Below are 21,728 nucleotides of genomic sequence, written 5' to 3'. Positions count from 1 at the left end.
AGAAATATGTCGCACTCGACGGTATAGCGCCAAACTCTGACAATTCAGTTATTAATTCGCACGCGGTCTCAATGCTCTATTCTGGGGCCAAACAGGCCATACTTCACCGCACGTTGTATCGTGGGTGAGGCTTCAACTTATTGGGTAACTCTTGACTTCTGACTAAGTAAGACTAAGTGCTTCTGTATTCACCTGCGCCATATTTATATGCACGGTGAACAAACTAGTGCCAACGACATTTCTGTCTCGTATCCCTGCCAAAGGCCGGGCATGCACAGACATGTCTTGACGGTGACTTTGAACCTGACTCCGGAGGCACGGCTCTGGCGCCTGTGGACCGCTGTCCAATAGGAGAATGAAATATTATGGTCTGTGCTAAAGGGATATTCCGTGTATATGTACAAGGAATATACAAGGGATATCAAACGATATACAAATACTATGCAATATATATCAATAAATAAATATATATATTCGGTTTAATCTGATCCTTTTTAACAGCCTCTTTCCCTCTCTCTCTCTCTTCCACTTTCTCTTCCTCTGTTTGTCTCTCTCTCTTCCTCTCTCTCTCCCTCTTCCTCTCTCTCTTCCACTTTCTCTCTCTCTCTCTTCCTATGTTTGTCTCTCTCTCCTCTCTTCCTCTCTCTCGCTCTTCCTCTCTCCTCTCTCTCTTCCTCTCCTCTCTCTTCCTCTCTCCTCTCTCTCTCTCCTCCTCTTCCTCTCTCTCTCTCTCCCTCTTCCTCGCTCTCTTCCTCTCTCTCTTCCTCTCCTCTCTCTCTCTTCCTCTCCTCTCTCTCTCTCTCTCTCTCTATCTCTATCTCTATCTCTATCTCTATCTCTATCTCTATCTCTATCTCTCTCTCTCTCTCTCTCTCTTCCTCTCTCTCAGGTGGGTAATTACAAGAGGACAGTGAAGCGGGTGGATGATGGAAACCGCCTCTGTAACGACCTGATGAGCTGCCTCCATGAGCGTGCGCGCATCGAGAAGGCTTACGCACAACAGCTCACGGAGTGGTCCAAACGCTGGAGGCAACTCATAGAGAAAGGTGGGGCCTGCCCTTCACACTAACACACACACACGCACACACACACACAGACAGAGAGACAGGAAAAACGCATGGCCTTCCGGTCTTCTTTTACAAAGCAATGTACAGTAGTTTATATTTTTACATTTATAAACGAAAGAAAGAAAATGTAGGCTGAAGCCGAGGCTTATAATTGCCTACTCTTTTTACATTACATTACATTACTTACAAACAAAACAAAACAAAAAAACATTATTTTGCACACAAAAAAGGTTACAAAAGTTTTAGTTTTATATACAAAATGTATACAAATTTTATTTGTTTTTTTATATAGTAACATACATTTTTTCTTCACGATTTTAATAGTTATGTTATAATAAAATATAATTAGGATAATAATAAAGTTTTATATTTATGTATCGCCTTATATTTGAATAATATATGGCCCTGTAGCTCAATGGGTAGAGCATGGTGCTAACACAGGGTTAGCGGTTCAATTCCCACTGGGTCCCTCTTTGCGTGGCTCACCAAGCCATGTAACTTTGTAGGGATGGGCGTGAGTAATCGATTACTCGAGCACTTGTCGTTTCAACTGAACTTGAGCTGTTTTTATAGAATAGAAATACTTGAATTATCCAGAGGGGAATTTGGCACTACAAATCGCTCACAGTAAACATTTAGGTAGTCAAATCAAATCACGAATAAGAATAACAAAAAAATTGCCTAAGAATAAGCAATAAAATAAGCCTAAGAATAACATAATAATGATAAACTACGGTCTGGGATTCACATTTCACATTTCCTCTGTTATGTATGTACAATCTAATATAAAATATACAGTAAAAAATACAGAGATCTACAAGTGTACAGTAAGTGCAATATTGACAATGTTTTAAATGTAAAAGTCCAGGAAGATGGTACTGTCACTATGTTACTCTGTGCTCAGTGATGCAGTGAGGCACAGAGATGCATTATAAAGTCTGATGGCTGTCGGAATGAAGGACTTCCTGTGCCGTTCAGTGCTACATTTTGGGAGTGTTAGTCTAGCACTGAACGTGCTCCTCCTGTCAGCCAAGTCTGTGTATAGTGGGTGGGAGGGGTTGTCCCTGATGGCATGGAGCTTAGCAAGGCTCCTCCTCTCCGCCACCACCGCTAGAGAGTCCAGCTCCACCCCTACCATGTTACTGGCCTTCCTGACCAGCTTATCCAGCCTGTTTGCGTCCCCCGCTCTCAGTCCGCTGCCCCAGCAGGTCACAGCGTACAAGAAGGCGCCCGCCACCACCGACTCGTAGAACATCCTCAACATCCTTGTACAGACGTTGAAGGATCTCAGCCTTCTGAGGCAGTAGAGTCGGCTCTGTCCCTTCTTGTAGAGTGCCTCTGCGTGTTTTGACCCGTTCAGTTTGTTGTCGATGTGAACTCTTGAGGTATTTGTAATCCTCAACCATGTCCACATCGACTCCCCTGATGGAAACGGGGGTCACAGGTGCACTCCTCCTCCTCCCCAGATCCACCACCAGTTCCCTGGTCTTCGCCACATTTAGCTGCAGGTGGTTTTTATCGCACCATGTGACGAAGTCCACTACCAGTTCCCGGTATTCCCTCTCATTGCCGTCCTTAATGAATCCCACTATCGCAGAGACTGAAGGTGGCAGGACTCTGACCGATAGTGGAAGTCGTTGGTGTAGACGGTGAAGAGGAAGGGAGAGAGGACTGTCCCCTGCGGGGCCCCGGTGTTGCTGGCCAGTCTGTCTGACACACAGCTCTGTAGGCGCACATACTGTGGTCTGCCCGTCAGCTAGTCAACAACCCAGGACACCACCACCTGCATCGCCTCCAACTTCTCACCCAGCAGCCCAGGTCTTATGGTATCAAAAGCATTGGAGAAGTCAAAGAACATGACTCTCACAGTGCTCCCCGGCTTGTCTAGGTGAGTGTAGGCTCGGTTCAGCAGGTAGATGACAGCATCCTCTACCCCCAGTCAGGGCTGGTAGGCGAACTGGAGTGGGTCTAGGTGGGGTTTGATCACCGGACGGAGTTGCTCCAGGACTAACCTCTCCATGGTCTTCATTATATGAGAGGTTAGAGCCACATTTTAAACGTTATGTACATTATACCTGTTATGTCTTATTCTTATTACTTGTATTATTGCACAATCGCTGCGGGCATGACCACCCGCATTTCACTGTATGCCCTGTATGCCGTGACAAATAAAACTCTTGACTTGAGCCACCGGCCTGTAGTCCTTGGACGTGCTGGGACAGGGACCACACAGGAGGTTTTCCACAGTGTCAGGACTCTCTGCAGCCTCAGGCTCATATTGAATATGTCACACAGCTGAGAGGCACAGGTTTTGAGTACCTTTGGGCTGTAACTCCGTCTGGACCCGCGGCCTTGCCTGCATTTATTTTACTCAGCTGTTTATTCACCTGGTCTGCAGAAAGCCACACTGTGGGGGTCTCAGGTGTTGGGGGGGGAGGAGCGGGTCGTCGAGCCGCGGGGGGGCAGACAGGCTGCACCAGGGAGAGGGGGGGGGGGGGGGGGGGTTGCTCGAGTTGAGGGGCTGAGAGGTGGGGGAGGGGTGGTGGGCAGGGCAACTGGAGTAGTGTCGGGGTGGGGGGGGGGGGGGGGGTGGGGGGGGGGGGGCGCGACAGAGGCTAGCCGAGGCTGCTGTGTCAAACCTGTTATAAAACAGGTTTAGCTCATTCCAAAACAAAACAGTCAAGCAAGCCTGATTGATTGATTGAATTGATTGAAAACTTTATTAACATATTGCAGAATGGGTACAATACAGTACAGCTCAATACACACAATTGTTAAGGGGATGCAGACCCTTGTTTACATCAGGGTCCCCCATTTTCAATTCATCAGGACATATATGACATACATGACATACAGATTGACAGTACTGCTACATCTATACATTTATGACATACCAGATTTGCAAATACAGTACTGTTTGTGATACAAAAAGAGTCCAGAAAAGAGTATATACATTTGACGTAAAAACTGTACATTGGGGGAGGTTGGGTAGGTGGGGTGGGGTTGGGTGGATGGGGGGGGGGCTGTACATTGGAGGTGGTTGGGGTGGGGGGTTGGATAGGAGGGGTGGGTGGGGAACACTGTACAACTGTACAAGCAAAACTGTACATTGGAATATTGACAACCATACTCGGTCATTTACTGTACATTGGAGGGGGTTAGGTTAGGACATTTATATGGGCCAGTTTCTAATTGCAGTCTCCCGTAGGTGTTCTTTGAGAGTGGTTTTGAAAGTGGGTAGTGATTCACATTCCTTTACAGCTTTGGGTAGGGCGTTCCAAGCCCCCACCAATGGGTACAGTAAGACCTGCTTTATCAAAGCAATTTAATCTATTTAATCAATATTTGCCTTTGTTGAAAATGTTAGCCCTCTGTACAACACCCTTATCTTCCATAGGAGGACAGTTTCCTTCTGAAGCACAACTTAAGAAATATCTCATCCTTCCAGTCGGGACCATTTGTCACATAGTGAGAGGTTCCACAGCTCAAGCAAACCCCCACCAATTGGTACAGGGCTTGTATTTAGATTTTGCTCTTTTCGTTATTTGTTATGCTATTGTTATGCTATTGTTATGCTATTGTTATGCAAAGACAAGTAGCCAGGTACTTGGCGCACGGCACGACGAGTCAAGTGAAAGTTGTGGAACGCATTTTTGTTCTATTGTTCTGCTCAGAAAGGAGGTGGAACGGCATGCTACCACGTCTTATGAGAATGTGAATTATGTGAATATGTACTGTTGGACTGTGGTGATTCCATGTACGAATAAATAAATGATGATGATGATGAGCACTGCACCACTGGTTAACATAGCCAGGTGAGGATGGGGATTTTTACAAGAATGGTGAAAACCTTTTTTATGGTCAAAAGATCATGTTATTTTATGTCAACGTCAACTTTATTGTCATTTTTCTATTTGTGCAAGACATACAGAAAGATGAAATTGCGTTCCCCCATTCCCACGGTGTATATACAAAAAAATATAGACATAATTTAAACTACAAATGTTAAAATATAGGACACAATATACAACACACAATATACACGACTGCAAGATATGTACATAAGCCGCTCTGGTGCCATAATGCAAGTGAAAGACGATGTTGGATCTTATTCGGATGCAAAGAGAAGATACTAAATATTTAGTTATATAATCTACATCTTCATCTTAAAATGTTCCAGAAGGAAAATAACTAAAAGGAAAGTAAGAAAGTTGTTATAATTGAGGTTGATCGTAAGGAATTCCTCTTTATAACACCTGCGGTGGAGGCCTGTTGTGATGCCAATCTCATTCTGGTTTTGCAAAGTTTTATTCCAACCTACTTACATTATGAACTAACGTCACATAAAGTTCATATTTGCATTTCAAAGTTCAAGTCAGTCTGCGGTGGTATGTGCAATCAGTTCATGAGTCATGACATACGCAACCATTTCCACAGCATATCGTTTTTCTGTCAACTTGATATGACGTTAGCTTACTGTAGCATTGTACATAGCTAGCTAGCCAAGATGGCAGAGGTTCGACAGCTCTGCCCGTTAGTCAACATTAGCTTCTCTATATCAAGGCAGTCCGTTTAGTGTTTCTAAATACAGTGGAAACTATGACAACAGATTAACGTTACCGCTTTGAAATGTAAATATCAGTTTTATATAGTGTGTTAGTTAATCACTTTAGTTTCAATCTGGAAGTTGGTCAGAAACAAATTTTGCAACCGGAACGGATTTGGTTCCATGCTGGATCTGAAATCACCTGACTACCTGGTTCCTTTCTGCTGCGTGCATATAGCTTATCCTTGTTTGTATGACGAGGGGAGTGTGTGTGTGCCCTCAAGGTTGTTTTTCCATAGCTTTGTTGAAGGTTGTTTTTCCATAGCTTTGTTGAAGGTTGTTTTCCATAGCTTTGTTGAATCTTTGATAGCGATGTCACAAGGTCCGTTTGTGATAAGCTCAGTGCATCAGAGAGAACATGGGTGGAGCTGGAGCATCATCTCTCTGTTTATATACTTTCCTAATTCCTAATTTCCGATATTGCCAGCATCGTTGTGAAAATCGCTGGTACCGATTAGGGCTGTCTTAAATACTTCAAAGCTTCGAAGCTTCGTTCAATGGCACGAGCTTCGAACATAAAAAAAATAATCGAAGCCTCCAAAATCTTGCGCCTCCATTCCAATGAAACGAAAGTAAGCGGCGCCTTCCCGCCTCCATTCCAATTAAACAAAAGTAAGCGGCGCCTCGACTCCACCTCTCTACAACAAGCACGTGGAGATGATCTGTGTTGAAAACAACAAGGACATGTGCAGCAGACATGTCGACGAAGAAGTCATCAGACGTGTGGTTACACTTTAAAATATGCAAAGACAATGCCCAAAAAGCAGAGTGCCAGATATGCCAGAAGAAAATGGCATATCACAACTCTACAACAACTTTGTCAAATCACCTAAAAAACGTAAGTATCGCGTTGTACACGACGGCGACGCCACACAAAACATTAATAAGGCTATGCCTATGCTGCTATGACTGTGTTACCAAGTTGGCTAATTTAATTGTAATCATCTGCTTTTGTAGGTGCATTGTCTGATATAATTATAAATTATAAATTAAATATAATATAATTGTTTGCTTGATAGACGAAGGTTGCAACATAATTATGTAATGTCATGTCGTTGGCTGTGAGAGCAGCCCCACTGCACCCAGGCAGCGCAGCCGAGTGAAACCTTGTTGGCTGCGTCACAGTCACGAAAGGGGCTACTTAATTAATTAATCCAATCCACTTTATTTATAGAGCAATTCTTTTTTTTTTATATACACTTTTTCTCCCATTTTTTCTATTTTTCTCCCATCCCTATTTCGTATCATCCAATTCAACCCTCCCCTGTCTCGAACGCTGTTTCTTGCCTCCCACAAGCCGGCTGCAATGTGGACGAAGCCATACATAGCACAAGTCCCCTCCGATACCCGAGGTAGCAGCAGTCGCATCTTTTCACCTGCGCGGCTCGATATTTCAGCGTCAGGGGTCTGCACTTTGGAGGGGCGCCACCCCCATCGCTTCCTGATTCTACTGCGCAGGCGCACCAACCGACCTGTAGGAGTCGCTGTCCACAACGCCCGATCCCCACCCATCAGTTTCCCACCCCCTAATACTGCCAATGTGTATTAGTACGGACGACCAGCTAAACTGAAAGCAATGTGGAGCGCTGGGCTCGAACAGGCGAACTCAGCGTCTCCAGTATTCGTGGTGAGCGCCTTGCCCACTGCACCACATAGCCGCCCTTTATAGAGCACATTTAAAAACAATAAAGTTTACCAAAGTGCTGTACAAGTCCCACAAATTTTTTTTTTAAGCTTTGAATTAAAATCGAAGCTCGGCCCCGAAGCTTCGATTGCCAAAAAAAACTTCGAAGGTCAGCCCTAGTACCGATACCTTACATTCAATACTGATACATAGATATATAGTATAATATCTATATCTACATAAAGTGTGCTTTCCATTTTGTTTAAAGTGACCGTTTGTGTGTGAGCGATTGCAGCATGTGTGTCGTGTGTCTTGTAGACCACACTCTGCTTCCAGGACCAAACCTAACGCACATCTTTTGGGGAGTGATCTCGGGGACATTCTGGATGAAAGCACTCGCACAGAGGAGGTCGTCCGGACGGGACATGGGTTTCATCCAGAGACTTCCAAAAACCAAATTGCGTGTGCATTCCCAAAGCATTGTCATTGTCGAGTAAAATGGTCTTATATGTCTTCCTTTTTTCTCTTTCGTCATTTCACGATATATAACTGGTTTCCCCCTCCCCCCCCCGTAGGTCCTCAGTACGGCACGTTGGAGCGGGCGTGGGGAGCCCTGTGCACGGAGGCGGAGAAGGTGAGCGACCTCCACATGGAGGTGAAGTCGGCGCTGATGGGAGACGACTTCGAGAAGCTGAAGAACTGGCAGAGGGACTCCTTCCACAAGCAGATGATCGGAGGCTACAAGGAGACCAAGGAGGCGGAGGATGGCTTCCGGAAGGCTCAGAAACCCTGGGCCAAGAAGCTCAAAGAGGTACGTGCCACAACGTTGGGTTCCGGTCCCATACACTATGCACAAAAAAAAAAGTCTGGAATACTTCCTGGAGGTCATAATGTTGGATCTTTCTACAGCAAGACTGAATAGAGCCACAAGGCGGGGACGATTGAGATGTGGAAGGGAGCTGCACTCATGGTGGGAAACCGTGAAAATGAAAATGAAAAAGGGAAAATGGAAGATACTTGCATCCTGAGACTGGGGAGGGAGGGAGGGATGGAGGGGGGGGGTGGGGGGGGGGGGGGGGGGAGGTTGGGACACAGCCTGACAGGGGAATATTTTTTGATGTTTATTATTGTGTGGAATGAATATGGAAAGAAGAAGAAAGGAAATTGAATGTATGATGTACCAACCTGCAATAAAACATGTGTGATAAAAAGAGGTACGTGCCGACGTAGTAACTGGTGGGAGAAATATTGATGCTCAAAATTCAATAATCTGTTCTCCTTGGGCCACTTTTCTTGGTTTCAGAGGTGTTCTTTTTCTTTGCATTGTGTGCCAATTTAAACCTACAAACGGGTTGTAACTTAGAAAAAGCATGCGGTGTCAAGAGTCATTTTGCTAAACTAATTGTAGCCCAAATAGTTTGTAATGGAATGATGAGGTCCCACTCCCAGGTAATGGGGACCGAATCCGGTACTGTTAAAGGGTATCGACCGAATCACGTCGGTACTACCGAGTACCGATTCACGTGAGATCCACCAGTGCCACATGTCCGATGATGATGTCGATGTTTCGTTTACCACGAAACGAAACCTATGAAGTGTGCCACACACACACACACACACACACACACATTTTAATACTTTATTTGGTTCCACAAATTATATTACATAAACAGGGAATCAAATGTATCGGGGCCAAGCAGCACTGAACACTTAAGGGACACATAGCACCTCCTTCTCCACGTGGCTAAGCTGCCAATAATAGCTGAGACAGAGCAATATTTGGCAATTTGTTTGGCTTTTCTTTTAGACATTGCAGCAATTCTCAGACCGGTCATGGTGCATTTGTGTACATGGCCAAGACTTCCGAACACAAGTACACTATATCTACACCTATACACACACACACACACACACACACACACACACACACACACACACACACACACACACACACACACACACACACACACACACACACACACACACACACACACACACACACACACACACACACACACACACACACACACACACACACACACACACACACACACACACACACACACACACACACACACACACACACACACACACACACACACACACACACACACACACACACACACACACACACACACACACACACACACACACACACACACACACACACACACACACACACACACACACACACACACACACACACACACACACACACACACACACACACACACACACACACACACACACACACACACACACACACACACACACACACACACACACACACACACACACACACACACACACACACACACACACACACACACACACACACACACACACACACACACACACACACACACACACACACACACACACACACACACACACACACACACACACACACACACACACACTCTGTCTGTGTTTATCTTATTTTATATCTCCATGATAACCAGCTTGATTAACAGCAAACAGATGGCTACCACAGCTTTAGCCTCTGATTGCATCATGTAGGGGGTGTTACTGTTATTGCAAACTGCCACCACTAAAGTCTCCAAACAACACAATCGATCGGTCAGCCATGGCGTGTCAAACCGCCACCCAGTTTCCATTCAGCACTTTGACTGGCAATGGTAGGGAAGGAAACCAGGGTGCTAGCAATGGCTCTGGCAGTGTTGGGATGGCTGGGAGTTCAAACCTTTTTTAAGATCAAACCTGCCACTGTTTCAGCAGCCTGTTTACCAGGCCGTACATAAACTTCCTAAACTCTGTGTGTGTGTGTTCACATGCGCACGCCTGTCGATGCATAAGCATTCTGTGACTTCCTGGCTCTCTTCCTGTGTGTGATGTCACATGGAGGCAGTGACTTCCTGGTGTTGTGAGCAGGGAGGGGACGGAGTGGTCCAGTTCTGTGGAGAGAGATGGTGGGTTATTGATTGAGACTAGACTGGGGAGGTGGTCACACAGGGCCAGAGAGGAAAAGAGTACCAATTAAGGCGAGACGGTACTACCACCTAATCGGCAAACAAATTATTATTTATTTATTTATTAAACTTTCCCAGTTTGTTATGTTCATAAAAACGAAGAAAAAAGTTTTCTGAATTGTATGTTTATATATGCAAATTAGGCACTTCCTCATTAACTCAATCTCCGCCAACCACGTATATATACGTGTTTGCTCGCCATGTGTTGAACGGCAATCACGTATATATACGTTATTAGATCATTTGATCTTTTTCCTTTGATCCCCACGCTACAGACTCGCCCGAAGCGATCTGAATAATTTTGGCACAGCCACATACGCTTGAACTGCAATGTCGATCGAATATCACCAGATGGCAGTATCGTCTACCATTTGAACTCTGATAGGAAGGCAGCATTATTGTCATTGAATGCATCGAGGCATCGAGACTGGCTCTGTGGGGGAGGAGCTCTCCCAAAGCAATCGCAAAAGCAGATCCACTCGCCTCAAAACCTAGTGTCCAGTAAACAACGTGTAATTACATATAAACTTGTAATCGCGATCGCCGATGGGATCATTGGAATTATTCTTTTTGGATTACCTTCTGGCTAAGGTAAGAACCCCCTATGTCTATTTTACCGAATGTGGAACATGTTTATATAACGATCGGATAACGACCGGTCATAAACGAGGCTTTTTCTAACGATCGGATTTACTGAAGGTACATATGTACATGTTATATACATTTTGATTTGGTAGTATTTGGGGGTTCAGGCAATCAACCAGAACGATTCAGGCTTATTGCCTTATTGCACATAAAGCGTCCTATCTCGCGATCTATGGGAAAAGACTGGATTCTTTCGGAAATGGGCGATGTTCAGCGTGTAATAAACTACAAACTACAGTGTGTAGAAACAAACGCCTTTTTACATGCTCTACTGCAAATACTGTCTGTCAAATTAGCCATACCATTTTCCCCATAGCTATAATATAGAATATGCAAATAGCTCCGCAAAGATCATGAATTATCGAAAATATAACAATCTCTATCGTCGAAAAAATGCGATTTCGGGGATACTGTCTTGCCTTAACACTTTGAATGCCACTCACGGCTTTTCTCGGGTTTACCCCCCGACCGTTGTAACCGGGGTCTACCAGAGTTAATTCTGGAGCCTTGGTGCCGTGGCCGTGTTTTACTGTATACACGATGGATCAATCAAATAAGCGATTTTTTCGAATGGTGATCGGAAATTTGAATGAACCATTTGGATACCATCTGACCTCAGGTAAGGAATCTGTTATCAGTCTTAGGATAATCCGACTCGTTTTCACGGATATATAAGCGTTTCCCCTATATGTGATATAGCTGTTTTGACTGTAAAAGCCATCAGGAAATAAGAGCAGCGATTATCAGCATGCGGCACGAGCGTGCGTGCGCACACATATACTATCGATCATCTAGCGTTTATTTGAAAACGATTCATAAATAGGCCGACAAATGACAACGTTCTGGAATATTCCAGTAAAAGACGATTATCATAGAATGGGTTGTTTTTTCCGCGAAAACGAGTGATTTTCAAAATGCTATCAAACGGAAATGAAGCGATAAAAAAACAATCTGCCTTGACAATGTTGACTGGAAAATGAGTCTTTGATAAGCGACAGGCAGATTAGACACATAGCCATAATTTAAAACATAGATTAGGCGATATTAAATTAACATTGGAGTGGGTTTGGGCATTCAAGGGGGTAAAAACACTTTGGCTCCCAAAGTGTTAATGAGTCTAGAAAATACATACAGAAAAATGACACACAGAGATGCATACACACTAGGGACCGGGAATGTCCCTGATGATTCATCTAAAGTTATGTAATCTACTAACTGACTGATCTAAAAATAGGGGAGGCCGGTCTTTAAACATATAACCTCAGAAAACTGACAATGGTTTCCTCCCCCTGGTAATATTTTATAATATACAATCTCTGTGAAGAATTGATGCATTATTAATGAGCCATGAAATGTAGTGCTTTCTTCTGGCAACCCTGAATGTAGGTTTGAGTTCAAATCGCAGACTAGTATTTATATTGTCAACTAGCACATTAGATTAGATTCAAATGTATTGTTATCATACAGAACAGAATTACAGTACAAAAGAAGTTTGCATCTAACCAGAGGTAAGGTAACGGTAAAGTACATTAATAATATACAGTGTAGTGATTAAATGGAATAAATATAACAAAGCTACTGAGTAGATATGTTAATCTGACTTATATACAGTATTATGTACAGTGATACAGGTATAAATACCAGGGTTCGCACAAGGTCCTTGAAGTGCTTAAAGTGCTTGATTTTTTTTTACCAAAAAAAAGTCGAGGCCTGGAATTCCTTAAACAGCCCATTTTCTTATCAAGGTGCTTAAAAAGTAATTGAAATTCAAATCAACCATTCGCATTGAAAGTTTTGTTCATCCATGATCAAATAGTTCTTAATCAAGAAATATATTTTTAATCTTAAGTGTAACTAATTGTCGGAAATTGTTTTTAAGCCATAAATATTGGATAAAAAAATTTCAATCAAAAAACTGCATTTAAAAGTGAATTGTATACTTTTAAATGCCATTTTAAAATGAAGAATTGTGCTTGGGAAAGTACTTTAAAGTCCTTGAATTTGATTTTGCAATGTCTGTGGGAACCCTGATGAATGCATAACATAACACATTAAATGAACACTCCAACATTTTGGGAAATTAGCTTATTTAACATCTTCCCTGGAGTTAGACAAGAAGATACATACCTTTTTTGTCTCTCTGCATGCATTAGGCTTAGGGAACGCCTGGACCTACAGTCACGAAATACACTCCAAATACAATCAAAATACAACTCCAAAATGTTCCTGTAAACATGTTGTGACCTGTGTATTTACCATGTGGAGAAATAAAAAATAATTGAATTAGACATTTCCGTTTTCTAAGCAGATATACTCTGAACTATTTTCTGCCTAACCACTCCTGTCTGGGCGCAGTGATTTCACGTCACCAGTGCTACTTTTTCTAACGTCGAGGTCAGTGTTCGACCTGCAGCCCAGGTACCTCACTCTGCCTTCACCCACCTGGTGACTGGGAGACTCTGGGAGACTTGTGTGACTGGGAGACTTGTGTGACTGGGAGACTTGTGTGACTGGGAGACTCGTGTGACTTGGAGACTTGGTGACTGGGAGACTTGTGTGACTGGGAGACTCGTGTGACTTGTGTGACTTGGAGACTTGTGTGACTGGGAGACTAGTGTGACTGGGAGACTCGTGTGACTTGTGTGACTTGGAGACTTGTGTGACTGGGAGACTTGTGTGACTGGGTGACTTGTGTGACTGGGAGACTTGTGTGACTTGGAGACTTGTGTGACTGGGAGACTCTGGGAGACTTGTGTGACTGGGAGACTTGTGTGACTTGGAGACTTGTGTGACTGGGAGACTAGTGTGACTGGGAGACTCGTGTGACTTGTGTGACTTGGAGACTTGTGTGACTGGGAGACTTGTGTGACTGGGTGACTTGTGTGACTGGGAGACTTGTGTGACTTGGAGACTTTTTTTTATCTACTTTTTCTCTCCCTTTTTTCTGTATTTTTCTCCCATCCCAATTTAGTCGTTATGCCAATTCCCTTCCTGGTCGTTGCGCGCATTTTCCCCCCACTTGCCGGCCTAGGGAGGGTTGAAGACTATCACATGTCTCCTCAGATACATGTGGAGTCAGCCAGCCGCTTCTTTTCACCTGACAGCGAGGACTCTCACTGGGGGAGCGTAACGCGTGGGAGGATCACACTACTTCCCCCAGTTCCCTTCCTCGCTGAGCAGGCGCCCCCGACCGACCTGTAGGAGTTGCTGTTTTACAACGACCAGGATACACACCCCACCGGCTTCCCACCCGCTAACACTGCCAATTGTGTTAGTATGGACGACCGACCAAGCCGGAGGTACCGCTGACAGCTGGATTCCATACCAGTGTCTCTGCGGTGGTAGGCAGGCGCTTAGTCCGCTGCGCTACCCAGCCGCCCATTGACTTGGAGACTTGTGTGACTGGGAGACTTGTGTGACTGGGAGACTTGTGTGACTTGTGTGACTGAGAACTTGTGTGACTGGGAGACTCGTGTGACTTGGGGACTTGTGTGACTGGGAGACTTGTGTGACTTGGAGACTTGTGTGACTGGGAGACTTGTGTGACTGGGAGACTCGTGTGACTGGGAGACTTGTGTGACTGGGAGACTTGTGTGACTGGGAGACTCGTGTGACTGGGAGACTTGTGTGACTTGTGTGACTGGGAGACTTGTGTGACTGAGAACTTGTGTGACTGGGAGACTTGTGTGACTGAGAACTTGTGTGACTGGGAGACTTGTGTGACTTGGGGACGTGTGTGACTGGGAGACTTGTATGACTTGGAGACTTGTGTGACTTGGGGACTTGTGTGACTGAGAACTTGTGTGACTGGGAGACTTGTGTGACTTGTGTGACTTGGGGACTTGTGTGACTGGGAGACTTGTGTGTCTGGGAGACTTGTGTGACTTGTGTGACTTGGGGACTTGTGTGACTGGGAGACTTGTGTGACTTGGAGACTTGTGTGACTGAGAACTTGTGTGACTGGGAGACTTGTGTGACTTGTGTGACTTGGGGACTTGTGTGACTGGGAGACTTGTGTGACTTGGAGACTTGTGTGTCTGGGAGACTTGTGTGACTGGGAGACTCGTGTGATTTGTGTGACTGGGAGACTTGTGTAACTGAGAACTTGTGTGACTTGTGTGACTGGGAGACTTGTGTGACTGGGAGACTCGTGTGACTTGTGTGACTTGGGGACTTGTGTGACTGGGAGACTTGTATGACTTGGAGACTTGTGTGACTGGGAGACTTGTATGACTGGGAGACTTGTGTGTCTGGGAGACTTGTGTGACTGGGAGACTTGTGTGTCTGGGACACTTGTGTGACTGGGAGACTTGTGTGACTGGGAGACTCGTGTGACTTGTGTGACTGGGAGACTTGTGTGACTGGGAGACTTGTGTGACTTGTGTGACTGGGAGACTCGTGTGACTTGTGTGACTGGGAGATGTGGTAAATACTAGGGCTGACCTTCAAAGCTTTTTTTGGCAATCGAAGCTTCTGGGCCGAGCTTCGAATTTAATTCGAAGCTTCGAAAAAAAATATATATTAATTATAATATATTTATATTTTTTTATCTTATGTTGTGGGACTTGTACAGCACTTTGGTAAACGTTGTTGTTTTTAAATGTGCTCTATAAATGCAGTGGATTGGATTAATTAATTAAGTAGCCCCTTTCGTGACTGTGACGCAGCCAACAAGGTTTCACTCGGCTGCGCTGCCTGGGTGCAGTGGGGCTGCTCTCACAGCCAACAACATGACATTACATAATTATGTTGCAACCTTCGTCTATCAAGCAAACAATTATATTATATTTAATTTATAATTATATCAGACAATGCACCTACAAAAGCAGATGATTACAATTAAATTAGCCAACTTGGTAACACATTAGTCATAGCAGCATAGGCATAGCCTTATTAATGTTTTGTGTGGCGTCGCCGTCGTGTACAACGCGATACTTACGTTTTTTAGTAGTTGTAGAGTTGTGATATGCCATTTTCTTCTGGCATATCTGGCACTCGGCTTTTTGGGCATTGTCTTTGCATATTTTAAAGTGTAACCACACGTCTGATGGCTTCTTCGTCGACATGTCTGCTGCACATGTCCTTGTTGTTTTCAACACAGATAATCTCCACGTGCTTGTTGTAGAGAGGTGGAGTCGAGGCGCCGCTTACTTTCGTTTCATTGAAATGGAGGCGAACGAAGCTTTGAAGTATTTAAGACAGCCCTAGTAAATACACAGGTCACAACATGTTTACAGGAACGTTTTGGAGTTGTATTTTGGTTGTATTTGGAGTGTATTTCGTGACTGTAGGGAGCTCGGGTAAATGTATGACCCACTTCCAGTGATGAAGCTAAGCTAGGCTAACGGTCCAGGTGTTCCCTAAGCCTAATGCATGCAGAGAGACAAAAAAGGTATGTCTTCTTGTCTAACTCCAGGGAAGATGTTAAATAAGCTAATTTCCCAAAATGTTGCAGTGTTCCTTTAACATTCTGATGATATTCAGGATATGAGAGTATACGCTGTATGAGTTGGCAAATATAAACCCCATATCCTGTCGACATTAGCTGGGATGAGGTCACATCCCAACTATTAGAAGCCTGAATATGATAGCTGCGATATGCCGACATTAGCCAGCATTTTAAACACCCTATTCTGTTTACTGTTGCGTTTTGCAGTCTCTTAATGAAAGTTGGCTACATTTCCATGGCGATACTCGATAATATTCCGTTTACTCATGTATATGGGGATATTGGTTATCAAGATATATGAACACTTTATCACAACTGTGACCTAAACCGGGTATTAGCTGGCCTGGTATCCAGAACATTACATGTGCTCTGATGATTAACCCTTTCACTACCACACTACAGAAGGTTAACCCTTTACTATCACACCGTCTGTAGTGCGATAGTAAAGGGTTAACCTTCTGTAGTGTGGTAGTGAAAGGGCTAACCTTCTGTAGTGTGGTAGTGAAAGGGTTAACCTTCTGTAGTGTTGTAGTGAAAGGGTTAACCGTGTGTAGTGTGATAGTAAAGGGTTAACCTTCTGTAGTGTGGTAGTGAAAGTGTTAACCTGCTGTCGTGTGGCAGTGAAAGGGTTAACCCGTTTGGTAGTGCGGCAGTGAAAGGGTTAAGACAAACGTGATGATGATGATGGTGGTGATGATGATGATGGTGGTGGTGATATCCACAGGTGGAGACGATGAAGAAGACGTACCACTCGGTGTGTAAGGAGGAGAAGCTGGCCAGCAGCAGGGAGACCAACGGCAAGCTGGAGAACAACAACAACCCGGACGCCCAGAAGAAGCTACAGGACAAAGTGGAGAAGTGCCAGCAGGAAGTGGAGAAGGTACAGAGGGGGCCACCGGGGACGTTGTGAAGGACATGTTGACCTCTAGGTGGGGCTATGGTGCGGCATGAGGTCTCCAGTAAGGTTAGGGTTAACCTTTTCACTGCCACACTAACAGAAGGTTAACCCTTTACTATCACACTATACTGATAGTAAAGGGTTAACCTTCTGTAGTGTGGCAGTGAAAGGGTTAACCTGCTGTTGTGTGGCAGTGAAAGGGTTAACCTTCTGTGTGTTGTCGCAGTGAAAGGGTTAACCGTTTGGTAGTGCGGCAGTGAAAGGGTTAATGTTTGTAAATGTGAAATTAGGAAGACCCGATGTTCGTACTTTCACCCAGAATGTCCCTGGAGTTTCTCCCATGCAGTCAAATCAAATGTATCTGTAAGGCCCGACAACACACGTTAATGTCCCCATGGGCCGGACACGTCTTCTTTAAAAACAAGTCAAGAAGAAACATCACAAGAACAAAACAAAAACACCAGGAAATCCAAAATAAAATGTAACTTTAATTTAAATGTAAATTAATGCAACACTCCCAGACATACCCCACGCGAAGGTAAGGAAAAACTCACAAAAAAAACTAGCAATATGGAAAAAAGCACCACAGGCAATGTGGAAGAGAGAAACTGTTTATAATAAGGGCTGTTCAGGGGTGGGATCTCCCTTCTTAGATGTCGGTGATGAAACACACATAGGTGCATGCAATAGCAACTGGGTACAGACAGAGAGAAAAGAGAGATGTATGAGTGCAGACAGAGAGAAAAGAGATGTATGAGTGCAGACAGAGAGAAAAGAGAGATGTATGAGTGCAGACAGAGAGAAAAGAGATGTATGAGTGCAGACAGAGAGAAAAGAGAGATGTATGAGTGCAGACAGAGAGAAAAGAGATGTATGAGTGCAGACAGAGAGAAAAGAGAGATGTATGAGTGCAGACAGAGAGAAAAGAGAGATGTATGAGTGCAGACAGAGAGAAAAGAGAGATGTATGAGTGCAGACAGAGAGAAAAGAGAGAGATGAGTGCAGACAGAGAGAAAAGAGATGTATGAGTGCAGACAGAGAGAAAAGAGACATGTATGAGTGCAGACAGAGAGAAAAGAGACGTGTATGAGTGCAGACAGAGAGAAAAGAGACATGTATGAGTGCAGACAGAGAGGAAAGACAGAGATGAGTGCAGACAGAGAGAAAAGAGAGATGTATGAGTGCAGACAGAGAGAAAAGAGAGATGTATGAGTGCAGACAGAGAGAAAAGAGAGATGTATGAGTGCAGACGGAGAGAAAAGAGATGTATGAGTGCAGACAGAGAGAAAAGAGAGATGTATGAGTGCAGACAGAGAGAAAAGAGATGTATGAGTGCAGACAGAGAGAAAAGAGATGTATGAGTGCAGACAGAGAAAAGAGAGAGATGAGTGCAGACAGAGAGAAAAGAGATGTATGAGTGCAGACAGAGAGAAAAGAGATGTATGAGTGCAGACAGAGAAAAGAGAGAGATGAGTGCAGACAGAGAGAAAAGAGAGATGTATGAGTGCAGACAGAGAGAAAAGAGATGTACGAGTGCAGACAGAGAGAAAAGAGAGATGTATGAGTGCAGACAGAGAGAAAAGAGATGTATGAGTGCAGACAGAGAGAAAAGAGATGTATGAGTGCAGACAGAGAAAAGAGAGAGATGAGTGCAGACAGAGAGAAAAGAGATGTATGAGTGCAGACAGAGAGAAAAGAGATGTATGAGTGCAGACAGAGAAAAGAGAGAGATGAGTGCAGACAGAGAGAAAAGAGAGATGTATGAGTGCAGACAGAGAGAAAAGAGATGTACGAGTGCAGACAGAGAGAAAAGAGAGATGTATGAGTGCAGACAGAGAGAAAAGAGATGTATGAGTGCAGACAGAGAGGAAAGAGAGATGTATGAGTGCAGACAGAGAGGAAAGAGAGATGTATGAGTGCAGACAGAGAGGAAAGAGAGATGTATGAGTGCAGACAGAGAGAAAAGAGATGTACGAGTGCAGACAGAGAGAAAAGAGAGATGTATGAGTGCAGACAGAGAGAAAAGAGAGATGTATGAATGCAGACAGAGAGAAAAGAGAGATGTACGAGTGCAGACAGAGAGAAAAGAGAGATGTACGAGTGCAGACAGAGAGAAAAGAGAGATGTATGAGTGCAGACAGAGAGAAAAGAGATGTACGAGTGCAGACAGAGAGAAAAGAGAGATGTATGAGTGCAGACAGAGAGAAAAGAGATGTATGAGTGCAGACAGAGAGGAAAGAGATGTATGAGTGCAGACAGAGAGGAAAAAGAGATGTACGAGTGCAGACGGAGAGGAAAGAGAGATGTATGAGTGCAGACAGAGAGGAAAGAGAGATGTATGAGTGCAGACAGAGAGAAAAGAGAGATGTACGAGTGCAGACAGAGAGAAAAGAGATGTATGAGTGCAGACAGAGAGGAAAGAGATGTATGAGTGCAGACGGAGAGAAAAGAGAGATGTATGAGTGCAGACAGAGAGAAAAGAGATGTATGAGTGCAGACAGAGAAAAGAGAGATGTATGAGTGCAGACAGAGAGAAAAGAGAGATGTATGAGTGCAGACAGAGAAAAGAGAGATGTATGAGTGCAGACAGAGAGAAAAGAGAGATGTATGAGTGCAGACAGAGAGAAAAGAGAGATGTACGAGTGCAGACAGAGAGAAAAGAGATGTATGAGTGCAGACAGAGAGAAAAGAGAGATGTATGAGTGCAGACCGAGAGGAAAGAGAGATGTATGAGTGCAGACAGAGAGAAAAGAGAGATGTATGAGTGCAGACAGAGAGAAAAGAGAGATGTACGAGTGCAGACAGAGAGAAAAGAGAGATGTATGAGTGCAGACAGAGAGGAAAGAGAGATGTATGAGTGCAGACAGAGAGGAAAGAGAGATGTATGAGTGCAGACAGAGAGAAAAGAGAGATGTATGAGTGCAGACAGAGAGAAAAGAGAGATGTATGAGTGCAGACAGAGAGGAAAGAGATGTATGAGTACAGACAGAGAGGAAAGAGAGATGTATGAGTGCAGACAGAGAGAAAAGAGATGTATGAGTGCAGACAGAGAGAAAAGAGAGATGTATGAGTGCAGACAGAGAGAAAAGAGAGATGTATGAGTACAGACAGAGAGGAAAGAGAGATGTATGAGTGCAGACAGAGAGAAAAGAGATGTATGAGTACAGACAGAGAGGAAAGAGAGATGTTTGAGTGCAGACAGAGAGAAAAGAGATGTATGAGTGCAGACAGAGAGAAAAGAGAGATGTATGAGTGCAGACAGAGAGAAAAGAGAGATGTATGAGTACAGACAGAGAGAAAAGAGAGATGTATGAGTGCAGACAGAGAGAAAAGAGAGATGTATGAGTGCAGACAGAGAGAAAAGAGACATGTACGAGTGCAGACAGAGAGAAAAGAGAGATGTATGAGTGCAGACAGAGAGGAAAGAGAGATGTATGAGTGCAGACAGAGAGAAAAGAGAGATGTATGAGTGCAGACAGAGAGAAAAGAGAGATGTATGAGTGCAGACAGAGAAAAGAGAGATGTATGAGTGCAGACAGAGAGAAAAGAGAGATGTATGAGTGCAGACAGAGAGAAAAGAGAGATGTATGAGTGCAGACAGAGAGAAAAGAGAGATGTATGAGTGCAGACAGAGAGAAAAGAGATGTACGAGTGCAGACAGAGAGAAAAGAGAGATGTATGAGTGCAGACAGAGAGAAAAGAGAGATGTATGAGTGCAGACAGAGAGAAAAGAGATGTACGAGTGCAGACAGAGAGAAAAGAGAGATGTATGAGTGCAGACAGAGAGAAAAGAGAGATGTATGAGTGCAGACAGAGAGAAAAGAGAGATGTATGAGTGCGTGTTTGTAGTGTTTGTAGTGCAGCACAATACTTCTTCCTCTGCTGGAGCCCAGAAATGATTATTTACATGTGTCGATGTTTATGGATATATATTATTATTATTATTATTATACAAACAAAAGAACGCGAAGGAAAGCCTAGGGCTACTACTGCTGTGCATTAATAAAGGTATTATATTCTCATTTGTGAGTGCTGAAGACTTGCTATTTATATGTTATTATATACTAACAACGTCTTGGTCCACTAGGACCAAACCAACTGATGGATTTACATAAGACGTGGCATTGGTAGTAGTGTGTATAGACATATTCTAAATGGACTACATTTGATTTCTCGTCAGTTGTCGATATTGGCAAACACTGCAACAGGTAATAAGATAAGATGAGATCAGATATACCTCTATTGATCCCCTTGGGGAAATTCAGGCATTATAGCGGGAGGGGAGGTACAGGTAGTAGAAGACATACAGGTACAGGTCACAGATAGGGCTGAGCGATTAATTGATTTGATCGATTAATTCGATAAAATTCGTCTAATGATTTAGGACGATTAAAAAAAAATATATATACATATATATATATATTCTTTTTTTTTTATAGTCACCTTTTA

General features: G+C 43.8%; 1 protein-coding gene across 1 annotated transcript in view; it reads left to right on the top strand.

The window, feature by feature from the left end:
• pacsin2 (protein kinase C and casein kinase substrate in neurons 2) overlaps window positions 1-21,728 on the top strand; it is a 99,232-nt gene that overhangs the window by 46,570 nt on the left and 30,934 nt on the right. The window contains exons 3-5 of the mRNA XM_084330402.1: window positions 890-1,046; window positions 7,873-8,108; window positions 17,106-17,261. Coding sequence (XP_084186528.1) covers window positions 890-1,046; window positions 7,873-8,108; window positions 17,106-17,261 — 549 coding nt within the window. The remainder of the gene's footprint in view (window positions 1-889; window positions 1,047-7,872; window positions 8,109-17,105; window positions 17,262-21,728) is intronic.

Source organism: Notolepis coatsorum (genome assembly GCF_963971535.1).
Source record: "Notolepis coatsorum genome assembly, chromosome: 15".
Taxonomy (NCBI): domain Eukaryota; kingdom Metazoa; phylum Chordata; class Actinopteri; order Aulopiformes; family Paralepididae; genus Notolepis; species Notolepis coatsorum.
Note: the sequence above shows the minus strand (reverse complement) of the source record. Positions and strands in the feature narration are given on the sequence as shown.